Source organism: Trachypithecus francoisi, unplaced genomic scaffold, assembly GCF_009764315.1.
Source record: "Trachypithecus francoisi isolate TF-2019V2 unplaced genomic scaffold, Tfra_2.0 Lachesis_group9, whole genome shotgun sequence".
NCBI classification, from domain to species: domain Eukaryota; kingdom Metazoa; phylum Chordata; class Mammalia; order Primates; family Cercopithecidae; genus Trachypithecus; species Trachypithecus francoisi.
In genome coordinates, this window is record NW_022681474.1 from 43,950,564 (window position 1) to 43,973,362 (window position 22,799).

The 22,799-nt window shown below is 43.0% G+C and overlaps 1 protein-coding gene across 3 annotated transcripts in view; it reads left to right on the forward strand.

The window, feature by feature from the left end:
• The first annotated feature begins 78 nt into the window (after positions 1-78).
• The window catches only part of DYDC2 (DPY30 domain containing 2), a 28,422-nt gene continuing 5,701 nt past the window's right edge, over positions 79-22,799 (forward strand). The window contains exons 1-5 of one of the 3 annotated variants that reach the window (XM_033209130.1): positions 79-796; positions 4,116-4,199; positions 4,860-5,015; positions 5,371-5,493; positions 9,118-9,588. In XM_033209130.1, coding sequence (XP_033065021.1) covers positions 4,869-5,015; positions 5,371-5,493; positions 9,118-9,381 — 534 coding nt within the window. In that variant the 5' untranslated portion in view covers positions 79-796; positions 4,116-4,199; positions 4,860-4,868 and the 3' untranslated portion in view covers positions 9,382-9,588. Of the gene's footprint in view, positions 797-4,115; positions 4,200-4,222; positions 4,711-4,859; positions 5,016-5,370; positions 5,494-9,117; positions 9,589-15,056; positions 15,166-22,799 lie in introns of those variants that run through there. The other 2 variants (XR_004436615.1, XM_033209129.1) reach the window with 2 other exon arrangements.

The following is a 22,799-nucleotide window of genomic DNA, read 5'->3' on the forward strand; positions in this document are numbered from 1 at the left end:
CCAGGGAGGAGGGGGCGCGTAGGAGCGCGGCGCCAAGCAGAGAGGAGCGGGCACGCGGGAGCGGGGTGTGCGCGCGAAGGGTCGAGGAAAGGCATATGTGGCGGCGCTCAGGTGGGTGAGCTGAGGAGACTTGCTGCGCAGAAACCTGGAGGAGTGGGGGGACCGAAAAGAGCAAGGGACCTTGGCTGGCAGGCAGGCATGCTCTGGGAGAGACGAAGGGGTGGCGCGCTTTGAGGAGGAACTAGGAAGGGCAGCCAATCAGAGAAGGGTGGAAGACCTAGAGTCACTGGAAGACCGTCACTGCAAGCTGCTAATAGCCTGGCAGTTTCACAACTCCGTACCTTTGCTCTTGCTGGTGACCTCTGCTTGGTTCCTTTCAGAACCAACTCGGGTGCCTCACCTCCGGGAAGCCGTCCGGTCTCCACCAGGCCCAAGCCCTTGCAGTCCTCCTTGGCCTAGTCGTCTGTGCATGTACTAGCCTTTCCAGTATTCTCTTTCAGCTTATGGGTGGGGCAGTGCCAGGCAAGAGAGGCCTTAGTAGATGTTAGTTGAGATAGCAAGTGCCAGAGTGGGCAAGGACAAATCAAAGGGAAGCATGAGCGCAGGCGTCAGAGCTCTCAATGAATAAATCAAGAAATATTTACTGAGCTCCTAGTGTGCCAAGCATGGGCGGTATACAGCAAACAAAGACAACCCCTATTCTTATTTTGCCTTCTGAGTGCAAGACCAGGAACAATGTAAGCAGACCGTCAGGGGAGCGCTGGGAAACACCGAAAAATAGCCTCTCCCCCGATTGGTGAGTGTACCCTAAGTTGGTCTGAGTGGGCCTTAAAAGGCATCCCCTTGGCCAGGCGCAGTGGCTCACCCCTGTAATCCTAGCACTTTGGGAGGCCGAGGTGGGCAGATCACCTGAGGTCAGGAATTGGAGAGCAGCCTGGCCAACATGGAGAAACTCCATCTCCACTAAAAATACAAAAATTAACCTGGCGTAACCCCAGCTCCTTGGGAGGCTGAGACAGCGGAATCGCTTGAACCAAGGAAGCAGAGATTGCAGAGAGTCGAGATTGCGCCACTGCACTCCAGCCTGGGTGACAGAGCGAGGCTCTGTCTCAAAAATAAAAAATAAAAGGCATCCCCTTGACTCCTTCCCCTCCAGGCCTCACACTGTGGCTCTATGCTGGCTCTACCGTCTTTGTACCATATCTTAGTGACTGTTGGGGAAACACATTTCATTCAGATCATTGTTGAAAATGGGCAACTTAGAGTAGGTGGAGGTATGCCAATATGGCTTGCCACATGTAAGCAGTGTGGCAGCCACCCAATGACCAGAGATTGTAGAATTGGTGATTCTGCCTTCTGGGAAGGACAGTTCTACAGTGATCCAGGCAAAGTAGATTGGTAGCTACAAGTTGCTTGGAGATTTTATTAACATACAGGTTCTGAATCTGTGGGGTAGAGTAGGACCTGAGATTCTGCATCTCGACAAGTCCCCAGGTGATGAAATGCTGCTGGTCATCTGTCATCAAACCAGCTTTGAGTAAGAAGGGTATAGAAGGTTGTTTATCCAAATGCATTGGTTCAAGTGGACCACACAGATTGACAGGAGACACCACCCACCTCTATCCCCACCCTATCACTACCCCACTAAATTTTTTTTTTTTTTTAATTCCCTTGCAGGTCTTGGGGTCAGAAGTCCAAAATGAATTTTATAGAGCTAAAAGCAAAGTGTCAGCAGCACAGTTTCCTCAGGAGGCTCTGGGGAGAATCCATTTTCTTGCCTTTTCCAGCTTCTAGAGGATAGCCTTGGCTCAAGGCCCTGGATCACATCGCTTTTTCTCCCTCGGCTCTGGCATCCCTTTCCCTGTCTGACCGTACTGTGTCCCTCTTATAGTGACACCTGTGATTACATTGTTCCTACTCAGATAATCCAGGATAATCTCCCTATCTCAAGATCCTTAATTTAATCACAGTTACAAAGTCCCTTTTGCCATTTAAGGTGACATATTCATAGGTTCCAGGTATTCAGACATGGACACATTTGGGAGCCATTATTCAGCCCTAGAACAAGGACATTCTCTTATTCATACTTCCAGTATTCAAAATCAATAAATTTAACTTGCATAAATTATATCACGTAATCTACATTTCACGTTCAATTCTTCCAATTTTCCCAATGATGTCCTTTATAGAATTCTTTTTTCTTCTCTCTTTTTGTTTTAGACAGAGTCTCTGTCACCCAGGTTGGAGTGCAGTGGTGAGATCTCAACTCACTGCAGCCACAACCTCCTGGGCTCAAGTGATCCTCCCACCTCAAGACCCCATGCACCTCCCCACCCCCTGCCACCAAGTAGCTGGGACTACAGGTGTGTGCCATCACACCTGGCTAATTTTTGTATTTTTGTGGAGACAGGGTTTTGCCATGTTGCCCAGGCTGGTCTCAAGTGATCTTCCTGCCTCAGCCTCCCAAAGTGCTGGGTTTACAGGTGTGCACCACCATGCCCAGCTGAATTATTTTTTCTTGTCCAGGCCCAATCTAGGATTATGTGTTTCATGTAGTTATTATAGCTGTTCAGTCTCCTTTGATCTATAACAATTACTCTTTTTTTTCATAACCTCAACATTTTTAAGAGTACAGGGTAGTTGCTTTGGATTTATTTGATGTTTCTTCAATTACATTCAAATATTGCATTTTAGACAGGAATCCATGGAAATGTTTTTTTTTTTTGAGACGGAGTCTTGCTCTGTCGCCTGGGCTGGAGTGCAGTGGCCGGATCTCACCTCACTGCAAGCAACGCCTCCCGGGTTTTACGCCATTCTCCTGCCTCAGCCTCCGGAGTAGCTGGGACTACAGGCGCCCGCCACCTCGCCCGGCTAGGTTTTTTTTTTGTATTTTTAGTAGAGACGGGGTTTCACCGTGTTAGCCAGGATGGTCTCGATCTCCTGACCTCGTGATCCACCCGTCTCGGCCTCGCAAAGTGCTGGGATTACAGGCTTGAGCCACCGCGCCCGGCCAGGAAATGTTTTATGTACCGTAAGAAGTGCATCCCATCAGGAGGCACTTGATGTCACTTTGTTCCTTTACTGGTGATATTTGCTTTGATTACTTGGTTAAGGTTTTGTTGGCCAGGTTTTGCCACTGTAAAATTTCTGTATTTCCTTTGGAATTAATACTTAATTTGTGAGAAGAAACTTTGAGACTATGCATATATCTTATTCCTTGTCAAATGTTCACCCAGGTTTAGCACTCATTGACTCATTGATGATTCTGCTTTGATTCAGTTATACTGTGGTGGTGAGGAAATGGCAGTTTTTTAAAACTCCATTATTTTCCCCACTTTTATTAGTTGGCATTCTACTTTAACGAGAACTTTGCCTTCTCCCTTCTTAATCTATGTATATATTCTCATATGGACTCATGGAGTCTTATTTTATTCTGTAAGTTATAATCCATTACAGTCACTATTTATTTTAATTTTAATGGTCAAACTGCCCCAGATTTGACTAGTAGGAGCCCCTTCCAGCTGGCTTCTCTGTCCCCAACCATTGTATTTTTTAGAATTTTCTTAGTTTCTGGCAAAACCAAATGTTCCAGGCTTATTAGACTTGTCCTGCCCCAGCATTGGAATCAGCCATTTCTCCAAGGAGCCCTGATTCCTCTTAAGTGACGAAGGCTATTTACAAGCAAGGTTTATATGCTCAGTGTGCTCATTGCTACTGAAGTGTTTTGGTTTCAAGGCCCTTGTAGTGGAGAGAGCTAGGAAATATTTTTTTCTATATCCATAAGATAGATATGGATATCTGTCTACTTGTTTTTCCTTCCTTAAGCTAGAAAATGGGGAGTGGGGGGAAAATTGAAAAATGCCTCCAGAAAATGTTAAGGCTAGATCTAAGCTTTTATTATTCGCCGGGCTCTTTTGGAATTCAAATGTGTCAACTTCAGGAATATGGAATCCGTCAGGAGGAGGCCAGGTCCTAGGTCATTTCATGGCACAATCCTCCACTGAATAGTGTAATAAGCAGTTACTCTGTGCCTGGCTAAGTGCCTGGTGTGTGTTTATTATCACCTCTAATCTAATTATTGTGAGCTACATACTTTTGTTACTTTTATTTTACAGATGAGAAAACTGAGGCTGAGAGAGACTGAGTGACTTGCTGAAGATCACACAGCTAATAAGTGGCAGAATCAGGACTGGAACTTGGTCTGTCATATTCCAGAATGTGCATTCCTACTGCCACAATTCCCTGCTGCTCCTAAGTTGGGCTACATTGCCTCCAGCTCTTGAAATATGATGAATAGTAAATCCTTAAGTAATACAGAATGGAGTATTATATCAGGTGCTGGCAGAGCTCCTGACAAGCAGTAGCTGTAGCACCAACATTTTCCCTCTCGCTTCTCCCCAGTGCATTTCCATGGTCCCTTGTGAAATAAAGGAGCCTATCTTATCTATGTCATAGATAGATGACTGTAGCCTCCTACCTCATGATAGCACAGCCTGCTGCGTGCTCAGAGCTCCTCCCCAGGACCTCCTGCCTGCTCCTTTATTTTCTCTGTACTCAAGAGCAGAAATGTGTGGGTAAGCAGAGGCCTTAGCCACCCTTACCACCAAAGTACCAACCTCCTCGCAAGCCTGGTAAACCCTAGGACCCACACTGTTTGACCTAGTGCAGCTGGAGAACTTTAGAAAAAAGTCCATTCGAATATAAGAGCAAGTAAGTGTTTGTTGGTTCTTTTGGGAAGGGTGTGATCCAGAAACATCTCATATTTATCCTGAAATAAATCTGAATTGGTTAGAATGTGTCTATTTTTAATATCAGATTAAGTTAATAAAATAGTGTGACTTTGTTTTGATGTTTTCCAGGCTGCCAGGATGGAAACAAACTACCTAAAGAGGTGCTTCGGAAATTGCCTGGCCCAGGCACTGGCAGAGGTGGCAAAGGTTCGGCCCAGTGACCCAATAGAATACCTGGCTCACTGGCTTTATCATTATGAGAAAACAGCGAAAGCAAAAGAAGAGGTGTGTATGGGCCCTGGGACTTAGGGAGGGCCCAGCTTTCCCAGAGTAATTTGAAAGCCAAGACACAAGGCAGGATTCTGGAGCTGGCCTGGGGAATTTCTTGGTTTATTTGACTTGCTGTTAGATCCAGATACCCTGAAGCATGGGGATCCTGGGGGCTGAGAGGAGTGGGGCTTCAACTCAGAGGAGCTGTGGAGTTGAAGGGTTTGTTACTACTAGCAGGCTAAAGCTAGTTACAGGAGGAAACTCAACGAGCCCAAAAGGCCCATAGCTCAGATCAGTCCCCAGTGAGGGGGCCCCATTTATAAGGCTTCCCTGGGTGCTGACCTGATTCGACTCTGTCACCTCACCTCAGAATAGGGAAGAGAAGATCCAGCTACAGGAGGAATATGACGTTAGCCTCAAGGAAATGGAAATGACAGAGATGCTGAAACAGGAAGAATATCAGATTCAACAGAACTGTGAAAAGTGTCATAAGGTAGGGAGAAGGACTCAGCTTTGGGTGGCTGCACACATCCCAACATGGAATCCAGGAAAGCCACAAGTCAGCCCAGTCCCCCCTCAAGGCACATTAAGGATCCCTTTAGCCTGATTTTCACTCTGTATTAACATATTTGCATACAAACCAATGTTATTGACAATCTTTGTTAATGAAAAAATGAGATATTAAAAGACAGATTTGTCTTAGATTTCAGGAAATATACTCTGGTGCTACTGGTTTTAAAAAAATCTGTTTTTTTTTGTTTTGTTTTTTTTTTTGAGATGGAGTCTTGCTTTGTTGCCCAGGCTGGAGCATGGTGGCGCGATCTCGGCTCACTACAGCCTCTGCCTCCTGGGTTCAAGCGATTCTCCTGCCTCAGCCTCCCGAGTATCTGGGACTACAGGCACATGCCACCACACCCCGGTAATTTTTTTTTTTTTTTTTTTTTTAGTAGAGACAGGGTTTCACTGTGTTAACCAGGATGATCTCAATCTCCTGACCTCGTGATCCACCCACCTCGGCCTCCCAAAGTGCTGGGATTACAGGTGTGAGCCACTGCACCTAGCCAAAATATCTGGTTTTTTAAAAAACCTGATTAAAAAAAATCTTTTCACTTGGAGCAAATATTTTTTCATATAAGATCCTTTGAGCCCTTTTCAAGTAGTAGTCAATATTTTTCAGAAACCAAATATGGTTGTTACCAGTGCATACCTCAGATATTTAACTTAGTATTTAGTATTTGGTTTATTAGATTCTATTTGCTTTTACGTAAAACTTCAGATGCCTCCTCTGTGATGCTGTAATATTAGGTGTAAGTTATTAAGCTGGAATAGCTGAAGACAACTCTGCATTTGTCAGTCTAAAAGGATATATTTTACCTCCCACAGTTTTTTTCACAATCTCCTGAAAAACACCTTATGCCATTCTATGCTTTCTACAAAGCGGTAGATACCTGGATAGAGAGTCATCTCAATTGCAATGTTGACTTTGATATCTGACATCTTTTTAACTATCACTATACTCTGTGCATTAAAGTCTTTAATGCAGTCCATTACAATTCACTAGCATTTGCTAGCTTCCAAGCCAATTTGAAGACATGAAAATATTAAGCTTATTTACATTTATACTAATATACTCAATGTCGTCATAAAGAATATGTTTGCTTTTTAAAGCCTAGATGTCTTGTAAATAAATCAAAAGATAGTTTCATTCTATTGTTTGACAATAGTCTAAAGGAACTCTCCCTCAGGAAAGATTCCTTCTTTAATCAATTGTTTGGAGATGGGAGAAGTGAGGATCATTCAGCAGAATTTGTCATCACCTTGTTGCCCACCTCTAATCCATTTATCTAACACCATGTTTTACTGTTAATAGAAATATAAATATATAAGGCAATAAGAAATATATAAAGAAGACTCCCAAAACTCCACCCTAGTTTTATGGTAGCTTTATTAAGGAAAATTTCTCAGCTCACATCAGTATTTTGAATTGTCTTTTTGTGTTTCACTGAGGAGGTTTTGCATCCTGTAGCAATATTCCTTAACAAGATTTAGGTAAGTAAATGGTATGTCATTCTTTTGCCAAGTGTGTGATGTAGGCAGTTGTAAGGGAAGATGGGAAATGAAAACCAGCACAATGTCTAGACTGTGTGCAAGTTCTGAGTTTTAGGAAAGAGTTCATGTGTAGGTTGTGATTATGGAAATTGATTCCCTATGTTAGAAGGAAATAAAGAGAACCCAAGAGTGATCTAAAATGAAGCCAAATTTATAGTTTACCTGGCAAGAGAGAGCCACAACATTAAGATGTGAGTTACTCTCCAAGCAAACTTTGACAAGGCTAAATAAAGGACAAAGAGGCAGAGGTGTGTCAAAAAGACAAGATTCCAAGTTCTGGTTTCTGATTGATTCAAGGTGGATTACAAACTCTTCCTTGCTATTGGTCACTTTCACATTTTGTGTGACTAGTGCTGGGAAAACCAATTTCAAACTGGCCCAGGATGGGTTGCATAAAATTTCAACAGGGCTGCTAGTTTACCTGATGAACTGATATGCATATACTCAAAGCTTTGCAGGTTTTTCCGTAATCTCTTTAAAAACAAAACAAAACATCGTGACTTGGATACAGGTTAGCGAGTCTTTGAGTACCCGAGATTGAATACTGCTTATCTAGTGGATGTATCAAAAGACGAATAGAAACAGAATGCTCTGTATGGTAGGGATCATATCCAATCATCCAAACCAAAAAGTATCCATAGAGGAGGTAGAATTTGAGTCAGGCAGAGGTTATCCTTAGTATTAATATCTCTTCATTAAGCAGATTCAGCTTTAAGTAAATGATAATTTTGTTTCTGAGTCAGAAGAAAACTCCTATTGTTTATGAAGGTCTAAACTATACAAATGTTTTAGAAATACATGTTTATGGAATCAATAGCTATTTGCTGCATAGACCCAATAGTTTGAAGTTTAGAAGGGTCTCAGAGACCATGTGGACAAGGATGAGCCCCACAGGGCTCATTGTAGAATGGACCTGTACGACTTCCAGGCAAAGACTGGCGTGGAGGGGGTCAGTAGAGCCTAAGCTCCAAGGATTCCTACCTCAGCCCGGGACATGGATGTTAGACGGCTCAATATTGTCTCATAGGTCACTGAAGCTCTGTTTGTTTTTTTCCTGTGTGGTTCAGTTTGGATAATTTCTACTGATCTACCTTCATGTTTACTGACCATTTCTTCTGCAATGCCCTATATCCTATCTGGAGATTCTGTGAATTTTTTCACTTCAGATATTGTACTTTTCAGTTCTAGAATTTCTATTTAGTGTTTTAAATATAATTGCCATTTTCTTTGCTGATACATCTTAACTTTCACATTATGTCCATTTTCCACCTTGGATTTTTAAAAATATTTGTAATAGCTGTTCTTGTCTGTTAATTCCATCATCTGTGTCATTTGAGGACCTTTTTCTTTCTTTCTTTTTTTTTTTTTTTGAGATGGAGTCTCACTCTGTCACCCAGACTGGAGTGCAGTGGCAAGATCTCAGCTCACTGCAACCTCCACCTCCTGGGTTCAAGTGATTCTCCTGCCTCAGCCGCCTGAGTAGCTGGATTACAGGCACCCGCCACTACACCCAGCTAATTTTTGTATTTTTAGTAGAGAAGGGTTTCACCATGTTGGCCAGGCTGGTCTCGAACTCCTGACCTCATGATCTGCCCACCTCGGCCTCCCAAAGTGCTGAGATTACTGGCGTGAGCCACTATGCCCAGACCATTTTGGGGCCTTTTTCTATTTAATACTTTTCCTCTAGATTATGGTTCACATTTTCCTACTTTTTTACATGTATAGTAATTATTACTTGTGTTCTGGACATTGTAGAGGACATTTTATAGGGAGTCTAGATTGTGTTGTTTTCCATTAAAAGATGTTGGGTTTTGTTCTGGCAGGGAGTTAAATTATTGGTGAATCAACTTCATTCCTATAGATTTGGTTTTATGCTTTGTTAAAGCAGAGCTATTTCAGTTTGTTTCTTAGTCTCTGGCATGAAAATAGCAATACTGTGTTTTTGCCATACATCTTGTGTGCTTTAGTCTCTAATAATAACTTTTCTGCTGTTTTGTTTTCTTTTTAGGAGCTGAATTCTGAAACTGTTTCCACGAAGAAGACCATATTCATGCAGGAGGACACAAACCCCCCTGAGAAGGAGGCCTTGAAGCAGGAATTCCTGCCAGGTACTTCCAGTATGATTCCAGGAATGCCTCAACAGGTTCCTCCTTCAGAGTCTGCTGACCAGATTGACTGGAACTTCAAAATGCCAAAAGAAATAAATTACAAGGAGGCTTTTCAGCATGAAGTTGCTCATGAAATGCCTCCTGGCTCCAGATCTCCTTCTTAGGTTACCAGAAGGTAGATGCTTCTGATTTACTTTTCTCAAAGCTGGAAGCCAAGTAAATGCCAGCTAGAACCAAGATTTAAGGGGTTGTAAAAGGAGAGTTCAGGGACTCTCCAGCCTACTCCTGTTCTGAAAAACCTTTAATCATGTGAATATTTGAACTAGTTATAGGATAAAATAAACTCAGAATACAGATTTTAAATAAGTAAACAAAAGGCTGGGACTTTTTCCTCTTGTTTTTTCAATGTTTTGGAGACTACACAGTGAAAATACATCTGTTGGGGTGATCAGACCCGACACCAGGCTGTGGGGGCTACGAAGTCTGGTGAAGTCGAAGGAATGAGAAAAGACAAGAGAGAAAGTGGGACCAGGGGGCCAACGCTGGTATGGAGGCTGCAAAGGCCCCAAGCTCTGGGATCCCACACTATTTATTGGTGATCAAACAAAGAAACAGGTGGTGAGGATGTGGGGGTTGAAAGGAAGTGATGTATCAAGTGAACAAGCTACAGCTGTGATGGTTTAGCATTTTCTTTGAAACATATGGCTACTTGAGATAATGGGAGTGCTAGAAGCAAGGAGCCAGCAAGTCTAGACACATTCCAAAGGCCCCAAGGAGTTTTACCCTGGACCCTGGACATGTTCCAAGCCCTGCCACAGCTCCTCTCTCAACACTCAGCTTTCCTCCCAACACACATCCATCTCATGTGTTCATGTCTTAACTTTTGCTTCACTTCACAGTCAGGCCTCTCAGAGTATTATTTACACATATCCTGGAGTCTGCCTGAAAGAACACAAACACATCACAGCCTTGAGCACATCACATCCCCCCATATGCCTCCACTTCCTGAGCCCGACACAAACACATCACAGCCTTGAGCACATCACATCCCCCCATATGCCTCCACTTCCTGAGCCCGACACAAACACATCACAGCCTTGAGCACATCACATCCCCCCATATGCCTCCACTTCCTGAGCCCGACACAAACACATTCCTCCATATATTTCAAAGAAAAACAACTGGAGAACCTCCGATAAGGTTGCAACCTTTTGTAAAAGCGCAGGAACCAATAAGAAAGCTGCTAAAAGCATAATTTAAAATGTAAACCAATTGTAATGCCTTGTTCCTCTGTAACCTGACAAGTCCTGTTTACCTCAAGCTATAAAAAGCAAGCGCGAATTGTTCCGGGCCCTCTAGTATGTTGTAGAACGGAGGCAAGTTCGAACTTGTATTAAAGATCCTTGCCGCTTGGCTTTGACTCTGGACTCTGGTGGTCTTCTTCGGGGAATAAACGGTCTGGGCATAACATGCCTTTGTCACTGATAGCAGATATTTTTCTTCAACATATATTACCAGTTTTTTAATACTTTTTTTCACTTTTTGTAATTGTACAATACATGTAAGACGTACCATCTTAACCATTTTTAAGTGTGCAGATCAGTGGTGTTAAGTAGATTCATATTCTTTTGCAACCATCACCACCATCCAGCTCCAAAACTCATCTTGCAAAACTGAAACTCTACACCCATTAAATAATAACTCACCATTTCTCCCTCTCCCCAGCCCCGGGCAACCACCATTCTACTTTCTGTCTCTGTGATTTAGATTACTCTGTAAGTATGTTGTACAAATAGACTCATACAATATTTGTCTTTTTTGTGACTGGCTTATTGCATTTAGCATAATGTCCTCAAGGTTCATTCATGTTGTAGCATGTGTCAGAATTTCCTTCCTTTTTAAGGTGGAATAATATTCTGTTGTATGTTTATAACACATTTTGCATATCCATTTATTTCATTGTCCATCAGTGGGCATTCATCCATCAATGGATATGTTCACATTTTAGTGATTGTGAATAATGCTGCTGTGAACATGACTCTACATATACCTCTTCAAGACCCTGCTTTCAGGTCTTTTGAGTATATGCCCAGAAGTAGAATTGCTGGATCGTATGATAATTCTGTTTTTAATTTTTTGGGGCCGGGCGCGGTGGCTCAAGCCTGTAATCCCAGCACTTTGGGAGGCCGAGACGGCGGATCACGAGGTCAGGAGATCGAGACCATCCTGGCGAACACGGTGAAACCCCGTCTCTACTAAAAAAAATACAAAAAAAAAAACTAGCCGGGCAAGATGGCGGGTGCCTGTAGTCCCAGCTACTCGGGAGGCTGAGGCAGGAGAATGGCGTAAACCCAGGAGGCGGAGCTTGCAGTGAGCTGAGATCCGGCCACTGCACTCCAGCCTGGGCGACAGAGCGAGACTCCGTCTCAAAAAAAAAAAAAAAAAAAAAAAAAAAAAAATTTTTTGGGAAGCCACCATTCCATTTTCCACAGCAGCTGTACCATTTTACATTCCTACCAACAGTGCACAGGGTTCCAATTTCTCCACATCCTTACCAACACTTGTTATTTTGTAATTGTTGTTGTTTTGATAGTAACCATCCTAATAGATGTGAGGTGGTATCTCATTGTAGTTTTGATTTGCATTTCCCTTATAATGAATGATGTTGAGTCTGTACTTATTGGTCATTTGTATATCATTTTTGGAAAAATGTCTATTCAAGTCCTTTGCCCATTTTTTATTGCTTTTTTTTTTTTTTTTTTTTTTTTTGCTGTTGAGTTTTAGGAGTTCTACATATATTCTAGATGTTAATCCCTTATCAAATATATGATTTGCAAATATTTTCTCCCATGCTGTGAACAAATGAAATGTTGACTTTTCACTGTGTTGATAATAATGGCAGGTATTTTGAAACAGCTTAAATGGCAGTAAACTTTAAAGGTTTGAAAAAAATGTTTTTAATTACTTTCTATCTACATTCATTCAAATATCATCTATATGCTAAGGACTTTAGATTTATATCTTTAATCAAAATTCCCTGAACTTGACTGCTTGACGTCTCTACTTGGATGACCAATGGACACCTCGAACTTAACTCGTCCTAGTGGACTTTCCCTGATAGTTTCTCTGAAGCAGTTTCTCTCCATCCTTCCACTTGCTCAGGCCAAAACTCTTGGTGTCCCCTTTGACTCCACTTTTTTTGTCACCCTACATCTGGTTTGTTGGCTTTCCATTTAAATAAAGTCAGAATTCAACAACTTGAATGCCCAAACCACACTCATCTTTCTCTAGGTGGTCACAGTAGCCTGTTAACTAGACCCCTTCTTTTTTTTTTTTTTTTTTTTTTGAGATGGAGTCTTGCTCTGTCACCCAGGCTGGAGTGCAGTGGCACCTCGGCTCACTGCAAGCTCCGTCTCCTGGGTTCATGCCGTTCTCCTGCCTCGGTGTCCTGAGTAGCTGGGACTACAGGTGGCCACCAGCACGCCCAGCTAATTTTTTGTATTTTTAGTAGAGATGGGTTTTCACCATGTTAGCCAGGATGGTCTTGATCTGACCTCATGATCTGCCTGCCTCGGCCTCCCAAAGTGCTGGGATTACAGGCATGAGCCACCGCACCCAGCAACTAGACCCATTCTTGATCTTCTCTAGTCTGTCCTCAATTCTAGTTACAGAACATACATAGCAGTAGTCAATTTCCTAAAATAATAAAAATATTAATACTAAATACTATTTATAATGTATTAGTATAACCTATGAAAAGTACCTGGGGGAATAAACACCAGACTGTTAATAGTGTTGTTTCCAACAAAAGTAACTATCAACAGAGTAAACAGACAACGTACAGAATGGGAGAAAATTTTTGCAAACTATGCATATGACAAAGGTCTAATCTCCAGTATCTATACGGAACTTAAACAAATTTACAAGAAAAAAACTCAACCCCATTAAAAAGTGGACAAAGGACGTTAACAGACACTTCTCAAAAGAAGATATACATGCGGCCAACAATCATATGAAAAAAGCTTGTCACTGATCATTAGAGAAATGCAAATATAAACCACAGTGAGATACCATCTCACACTAGTCAAAATGGCTATTATTAAAAAGTCAAAAAATAACAGATGCTGGCGAAACTATGGAGAAAAGGGAACACTTATACACGGTTGATGAGATTGTAAATTAGTTCAACCATTGTGGAAGACAATGTAGTGATTCCTCAAAGACCTAAAGACAGAAATTAAACTATTCGACCCAGCAATCCCATTGCTGGGTATATATCAAAAGGAATATAAATTTTTCTACAATAAAGACACATGCATGCATATGTTCAATGCAGCACTATTCACAGTAGCAAGGTCATGGGATCAACCTAAATACCCATCAATGATAGACTGGATAAAGAAAATGTGGTACATATACACATGGAATACTATGCAGCCATAAAAAATGAGATCATGTCCTTTACAGGGACATGGATGGAGCTGGAGGCCATTTTCCTTAGCAGACTGATGCAGGAACAGAAAACCACATATTCTCATTTACATGTTCTCACTTATAAGTGAGAGCTAAATGATGAGAACACATGGACACATGGTGGGGAACAACACACACAGGGGCCATTTGGAGAGTGGAGGGTGGGAGGGGGGAGAGGATCAGGAAAAATAATTAATTGATACTAGGCTTAATACATGGGTGATGAAAATAATCCATATGGTAAATCCCATGACACATGTTTACCTATATAACAAAACTGCACATCCTGCACATGTACCCCTGAGCTTAAAAGTTTAAAAAAAAAAAAAAAGTGATGTCTCAGTAGCAGGAATTATGGAAGACAATGACTTTCAGTTATATATTTTTCTGATAATTCAATCTTTCCAATGAGTATGAGTTACTTCTGTAAGAAAAACGGAACACATACCTTCAGTGAAGACTGAATTTTAGAATGTTTCTACTTAGAGACATCAAAAGGTTGAGTCTTGTGGCTGCCTCAATGTCTTTCAACTAAAGGCCAGAAGCCGAGTATTTATGTTCCTTAGTTTCTTAGTCAGTACCTCCTTCGGTTCTCCTTTTTGAGATGGAGTCTCACTCTGTCACCCAGGCTGGAGTACTGTGGCATGATCTCAGCTCACTGCAACCTCCACCTCCCAGGTTCAAGTGATTCTTCTGTCTCAGCCTTCCAAGTAGCTGGGATTATAGGTGTGCACAACCACGCCCGGCTAATTTTTGTATTTTTAGTAGAGATGGCTTCACCATGTTGGCCAGGCTGGTCTTGAACTGCTGACCTCGGGTAATCCGCCTGCCTCAGCTTCCCAAAGTGCTGGGATCACAGGTGTGAGTCACCACGCCCGGCCCTTCCTTCAGTTCTATTGGACATACTCTCTCATTTTTGTTAGCAACCATTTTTTAAGCATTTGTGTGTCCTGAGAAGGACAGCTGCATAATTTGTAGGGCCCAGTGCAGTATGGAAATACAGAACCTATAAAGAATTTCAAGATGGTAAAAACAGAGCTCTACTGAGGGATAGTGTTCCCAAGGGACTGAAAATTGCAAAGAAAAATGGCCCAGTTCCCCTATCCCCTCAGGGAAATGCTTAGAGGTCACTGGCAATGTTTGTGCTGCCCCTTTCTGAAGGACACATTCTTTCTAAAGGGAGATGAATGCCTTCATTCAGGATATAGCCTTTCTCCTCTCTCTTGGTAAGGTGCCATTATGAGTCTCAGCTCTGGTCAAGCTTACCCTGCTCTCCCAGGTAAACTGAAGAGACACTGTCTTATTTTCCTCACTTCCTAATTCCTGTGGTCGGCAAGTCTCTTCACCAATCCTGTCTACCTTTCAGGGCAGCTATGATGGGCACGAGAAGTAAGAGACCCAATGCTGAGCGTGTGGGAGATTCTCAGTGGCCACACACGAGCCCTGTGCAGGGAGAGATGATGACCTAAAAGATGGTAGGTGACACACCACAGGGAACGTTTCAGAGGGGGAGGAGGGCATGTGCAGAGGCATAGAGGCAGGAGCGAGTCCCACTGCGGGTTAAGCAGGATGTGTGTGGAGAAACTGCCCTGGAGACGCTGGGTGCAGGGGGAGAGCTGAATCTGAGAGGTGCTAGAGACACGGAATCCACAGTGAGGGGAGGGAGAAGTCTAGAATGGCTCCCAGCTTTCACTTGTTAAGGGGCAAATTGAAGAACCAAGTAAATTTAGCCCCCAGATAATGGCTGGTTTTAAAGTGAGTTTAACATCAAGGCCATTCTCAAAGAGCTAGGGTCTTGGTTGGAATGCGTCTTCCCCCAAAGAGCACATGTTCATCAGACGTTTCACACTTTTCTAAAGGGATTATGAAAATTCTCCTTCTTACCACTCAAGTTGATTCCTCTGCATATGTTTTAGAAAAGAGACACACATTAGCCAGGCGTGGTGGCTCATCCCTGTAATCCCAGCCATGCTGGACAGGTCACCTAAGGTCAAGAGTTCAAGACCAGCCTGGCCAACATGGTGAAACCCTGTCTCTGCCAAAAATACAAAAATTAGCCAGGCGTGGTGGTGTACACCTGTAGTCCCAGCTACTCGGGAGACTGAGACAGGAGAATCTCTTGAACCGTGGAGGCGGAGGTTGCAGTGGGCTGAGATCACGCCACTGCACTCCAGACGGAGCAACAGAGTAAGACTCTGTCTCAAAAAAAAAAAAAAAGAAAGAAAGAAAGAAAAAAGAAAAACACATTATTAAAAAGTATTCTTTTAAGCCAGGAGGTAGCTCATGCCTGTAATCCCAACACTTTGAGAGGCCAAGGCGAGAGGATCACTTGAGGCCAGGAGTTCAAGACCAGCCTTGGCAACATAGCGAAGCGCTGTCTCTATAAAAAATTTAAAAATTAGCTGGACATGGTGACATGTACCTGTGGTCCCAGCTATAGGAGGCTGAAGTGGGAGGATGGCTTGAGCCCAGGAGGTAGAGGCTGCAGTGAGCCATGATTGCACCACTGCTCCACTCTGGGCAACAGAGGAAGACCCTGTCTCTCAAAAGAAAAAAAGAAAAAGTTTATGTTAGTTTTCAATAATGGTAGCTGACGTATATGGCTGTTTAATGTGTACCAAGCACTGTGCTAAGTGCTTAATTGCATTATCTCATTTAATTCTCACAGCACCCCATGAATTGGACACTTTTATAATCTCCATGTTATGGATGAGGAAACAGTTAAGGTTCAGAGAGATTTTTAATGGCTGGGCCAAGAGCAGACACCAGGAGGTGGCACTGACATCTGCCTGTTAGGGGCCCACACACTTGGCTGCTGGGCTGTCCTGATTAATACAATCTAACAAAGAAAGTCTTTGTTCCCTGTTCAGGGACATTTTGCTGCAAGCTGATTACAGTCTTTTCTTACCTCTTAGATGATATGAAATATTCACAGAGCTTTCAAATAACCATTGTTATCCAGAAGCATTTAAGCTTACTCATGCATATTTTATTTGCCTTGATTACCAGCCAGAATTAACAATTTTCTAAGCATTTACGGCCCCAAACAAGATATTTCAAAAATTCGTATTAGATACTTTAGACACACTGTTATGGCAATATAAGTGATAACATTTATAAAGTTCTTCCCAGTGACAGAATACTATCTCCCAGCGAAAACATTCTTTTGACCAATTAGTACTGAGTGTTATCATTCTTATATTTTTGTGCAGATTACAAATCTATTTTCAAATGATGGAATAATATCCTATGGGAAAAATAAATACCCCTTTCTACCTTTAGAAAAGGAATTAAAAAGAACAACTTTATGGGAACAAATATAAAAGCTATGATATTACAAACATATTTTCAGAATGTAAGAGAGAATGAAATAGCTTAAATCAACTAAAAATGTGTCTATAAGAAGATGCTTGTCAGCAAAGAAAAACTGGTGATGAATTTTCCTGGAAAGATTAAAATTTGTGATTTGTATGAAGACAGCTGGATGCTCAGCTGACAGTTTTTCAAGGATGGCTTACTGCTGAGGCATACTGCATGTCACATGGGCAAAGGTAAGGCTTTCTGGGTCTTTCTGCTTTCGTGTTTGAGTTCCGTTTGTCAAGAAGAAACTAACTCAATTCAACAAAAGGCAAGTCCAAATGTCACAGAGGGAAGAGAGCTCCAGTAAGGTCCCCAGAAAGCAGAACTTTGGGAGCTTTGGTCAGAAGTCGGGCTGGCACTGCATAGATTTCTTGGGTCTGCTGTCCTCTAGACTCACGGTCAAAAGATACTGATTCCAAAGTATCATTAGAAAGGAAAACATTTCTCAGTTACCACTGTCAAAAAAGAATTTCCAGAAATAAAATGACAGGATGCAGAGGTAGCATTGTCTAAAAAAGGCTCACTTGTAGATAAGTTTATCCGAAGTGAAATGAAACAATCAAAAACACCAGCAGAAATATAGTTCACAGGCAAAGGTTGTTGAGTTAAAAAAAAAAAAAAAAATGTTCCACAAGAGACACCAGAAAAGAAAGAGTTCACCTATAATGCCAGGAAGGGATAAATTGATGAGGAATCATTGCCATCCATGATGCAACCCATGACTATTATCAGCCAGACTGCAGTCAACAACAAGTCACCATTAGGGACATATTCCAAGGCCTCAATGGGCCAGGATGAAACACTTTCAGATCATATGTCTGAAGAAACTAGCTACATGGATGCAACTAGCTGAAGAGAGACTTTGTAAAAGTTATCTCCAGGAGACATAAATTCCACAGGTGAGCCTGGCCAAGATAAAAACCTCATAATGATTGCTATCTTAGTCCAATCAGAGCACTATAACAGAATACCTTAGACTGGGTAATGTTTAAACAAATTTATTTCTCACAGTTCTGGAGACTGAGAGGTCTAAGATCAAGGTGCTAGCAGATTCAGTGTCTGATGAAGGCCTTCCTCATAGATGCCCTCACAGGTGCCTTCAGTGTGTTCTCACATGGTGAAAGGGGCAAACAGTCTCCCTCAAACCTCTTTAATAGGGGCACTAATCCCATTCATGAGGGCAGAGGCCTCCTAATCCCCTCCCAAAGACCCCAACTCTTAATACTATTGCATTGGGGATTTAGTTTCAACATAGGAATTTTAAGGGGACCATAGCAATGGCCAATAGAAATTAAGTTCTTTGGCAGGTCATGGTGGCTCACACCTGTAATCCAGCACTTTGGGAGGCTGAGGCGGGTGGATCACTTGAGGTCAAGAGACCAGCCTGGCCAACACAGTGAAACCCCGTCTGTACAAAAAAATGCAAAAATTAGCTGGGCGTCATAGCATACCCCTGGAGTTCCAGCTACTTGGGAAGCTGAGGCAGAGAATCGCTTGAACCCATGAGGTGTAGGTTGCAGTGAAGTGAGATTGTGCCACTGCACTCCAGCCTGGGTGATAGAGCAAGACCCTGTCTCAAAAAAAAAAAAAAAGAAAAGAAATTAAGGTTTTTGTTTGTTTGTTTGTTTTTAATTTGCCAAGTTACTTCTTACTAGAGAATATAAACGAATTTCATAAGAAATGTTAGGCTGGGCACGGTGGCTCAAGCCTGTAATCCCAGCACTTTGGGAGGCCGAGACGGGCGGATCACGAGGTCAGGAGATCGAGACCATCCTGGCTAACACGGTGAAACCCCATCTCTACTAAAAAATACAAAAAAATTAGCCGGGCGAGGTGGCGGGTGCCTGTAGTCCCAGCTACTCGGGAGGCTGAGGCAGGAGAATGGCGTGAACCCGGGAGGCGGAGCTTGCAGTGAGCTGAGATCTGGCCACAGCACTCCAGCCTGGGCGGCAGAGCGAGACTCCGTCTCAAAAAAAAAAAAAAAAAAAAAAGAAATGTTAGCTAGGGAAAAATTCCTCTATGTTAATAAGTGTCACAATCAGTACATAAAATCAGTGTTTATAAAAAACCTCAAAAATAAATTGCTGGCTGGGCGTGGTGGCTCATGCCTGTAATCCTGGCACTTTGGGAAGCCAAGATGGGCAGATTGCCTGAGCTCAGGAGACCAGCCTAAGCAACAAGGTGAAACTCCGTCTCTACTAAAATACAAAAAATTAGCTGGGCATGGTAGCACACACCTGTAATCCCAGCTACTCAGGAAGCTGAGGCACAAGAATCGCTTGAACCCAGGAGGCGGACTTTGCCATGAGCCAAGATCACACACAACAGAGCCAGACTCTGTCTCCAAATATAAATAAAGAAATTGCTGAAGAAAGATTCCATGAATAAAATTGGCCACAAAATAATTAGCCCAGGAGGGTCTCTTGGAAGTCTGAGATCCTTGGATAAAGGTATTGAAGACAAGGCTCTTCAAAAAGAAATGCTTTTTAAAATATAGCTCATTTTTATTTTATTTAATTAATTTATTTATTTATTTTGAGATGGAGTCTCGCTCTGTTGCCCAGGCTGGAGTGCAGTGGCATGATCTCAGCTCACTGCAACCTCCGCCTCCTGGGTTCAAGCAATTCTCCTACCTCAGCCTCCTGAGTAGGTTGGACTACAGGCATCTGCCACCATGCCCAGCTAATTTTTTTTGTATTTTTAGTAGAGACAGAGTTTCACTATGTTAGTCAGTCTGGTCTCGAACTCCTGACCTCAAATGATCTGCCCACCTAGGCCTCTTAAAGTGCTGGGATTACAGGCATGAGCTACCGCGCCAGGCCTTAAAGCTCATTTTAAAAAAGATGATTGGGTGGCTGGGCTCGGTGGCTCACACCTGTAATCCTAGCACTTTGGGAGGCCGAGGTGGATGGATCACGAGGTCAAGAGATCGAGACTATCCTGACCAACATGGTGAAATCCTATCTCTACTAAAAATACAAAAATTAGCTGGGTGTGGTGGCACGCACCTGTATACAGTCCCAGCTACTCGGGAGACTGGGGCAGGAGAATCAATGAACCCAGGAGGCGAAGGTTGAAGTGAGCCAAGATTGCACCACTGCATTCCAGCTTGGCGACAGAGCGAGACTATCTCAAAAATAAATACATAAATAAAATGATTGGGGCACATTTCCCTAGGGTGACATCAGTGCATTTTCTATCAATAGGCAAATGTGACTAGGACCCAATTTCCCAAGCAGCCCTTTCAGAGAGTTACTGTGTAGAAAGGAGGGGTTGAACAGGACATGGTTCCCTACTAGTCTCTTCAGGGGCATTTGAGTCAAATCGACAGAGAAATCCAGAGAGAAAATTCGTAAAAGCTCTGGTCTGGAAGAGATATGTCCAGTGCCACATTTAGAACATAATTACTGAGAAAATGGCCTTAGAAAGAGAAACTTCCACCAACTGGATTGGCCAGAGCAGATGTTCATACAGAAAATAATACCCAGGCCGGGCGCGGTGGCTCAAGCCTGTAATCCCAGCACTTTGGGAGGCCGAGACGGGCGGATCACGAGGTCAGGAGATCGAGACCATCCTGGCTAACACAGTGAAACCCCGTCTCTACTAAAAATACAAAAATTAGCTGGGTGTGGTGGCACGCACCTGTATACAGTCCCAGCTACTCGGGAGACTGGGGCAGGAGAATCAATGAACCCAGGAGGCGAAGGTTGAAGTGAGCCAAGATTGCACCACTGCATTCCAGCTTGGCGACAGAGCGAGACTATCTCAAAAATAAATACATAAATAAAATGATTGGGGCACATTTCCCTAGGGTGACATCAGTGCATTTTCTATCAATAGGCAAATGTGACTAGGACCCAATTTCCCAAGCAGCCCTTTCAGAGAGTTACTGTGTAGAAAGGAGGGGTTGAACAGGACATGGTTCCCTACTAGTCTCTTCAGGGGCATTTGAGTCAAATCGACAGAGAAATCCAGAGAGAAAATTCGTAAAAGCTCTGGTCTGGAAGAGATATGTCCAGTGCCACATTTAGAACATAATTACTGAGAAAATGGCCTTAGAAAGAGAAACTTCCACCAACTGGATTGGCCAGAGCAGATGTTCATACAGAAAATAATACCCAGGCCGGGCGCGGTGGCTCAAGCCTGTAATCCCAGCACTTTGGGAGGCCGAGACGGGCGGATCACGAGGTCAGGAGATCGAGACCATCCTGGCTAACACAGTGAAACCCCGTCTCTACTAAAAATACAAAAAACTAGCCGGGCGAGATGGCGGGCGCCTGTAGTCCCAGCTACTTGGGAGGCTGAGGCAGGAGAATGGCGTGAACCCGGGAGGCGGAGCTTGCAGTGAGCTGAGATCCGTCACTGCACTCCAGCCCGGGCGACAGAGCGAGACTCCGCCTCAAAAAAAAAAAAAAAAAAAGAAAATAATACCCAAATATCAAGATGTTCAGAACAAAACCTCAAATGAAGCAAATTCTGAAGGATGTTGACTCAATGAGAAATGATAAAATTAAGCAAATCTTGAAATCAGAAGGAATTAAACCGTTGTACAAGGGCAAGCCCTAGGGCATAGTGTCTTAGGATTACTCTTCGGGAATAGCCAAGCCTACCAGAGTGATTCCATAGGATAATATTCCTAAGAACATGTCTTCAGTCATGTTGTAGCCATTGCCAGATCCCTTCAAAATAAAATGTCAAAAGAATCCTCATTGCCATGAGTAAAGCTCCTAAATAAAGAACAAAATTCCCAGCATATGGCACCAAAAATAATAGTATGTATATCTAGTCAAATAATGCCATCTGGAGATTAAAAGTTTCAAGTATAAGATTCATCAGGAAAAAAAATCTTCCAGGCCGGGCGCGGTGGCTCAAGCCTGTAATCCCAGCACTTTGGGAGGCCGAGACGGGCGGATCACGAGGTCAGGAGATCGAGACCATCCTGGCTAACACGGTGAAACCCCGTCTCTACTAAAATACAAAAACTAGCCGGGCGAGGTGGCGGGCGCCTGTAGTCCCAGCTACTCGGGAGGCTGAGGCAGGAGAATGGTGTAAAACCCGGGAGGCGGAGCTTGCAGTGAGCTGAGATCCGGCCACTGCACTCCAGTCCGGGCGACAGAGCGAGACTCCGCCTCAAAAAAAAAAAAAAAAAAAAAAAATCTTCCAAGCAATTATTTAGGAGAGGAATAAATAATGAATACTTTGAGCCAGGGCAATTCTCCCCAGCAAATGCTGTCAGAAAATCTATGGAGAGGATGCACCTCCGTGAAGTTCCCTGGCAGACGCTATCCAAAGGAAGAAAATCTTTAGAGAAAGACAGCCAAGACAAAATGTCTTTGGAATCAGCAGTTTGGAGCAAGCCTGAGTGGACACTGAGTTCATAATGCCATATGCCTGCAGCCCATCAGGAAGAAGTGTGCTGCATTTTCTCTCAGGCAGAAATGACCTCTCTGGAGTTGAAGCCAGTGAGTGACCAGGTACTACAGAGAAGGAATAAAATTATCTAGCCACACTTCACAAGTTCATCACAAGAGACAAGTTCCCTAGAGGCTCTTAGTAAAAATTGAGTTGCTCTGCCTGGAATTTAAACCAAATTCCTTCCCGAAAGTAGTTATTCTATATTTAACTATAATTTTTCCACTATAGGGAAGTGATATTCTTAATTGATTTAATTTTTTTAGAGACAGGCTGGAGTGCAGTAGGTGATCGAGGCTTACTGCAGCCTCAACCTCCTGGGCTTAAGTGATCTTCC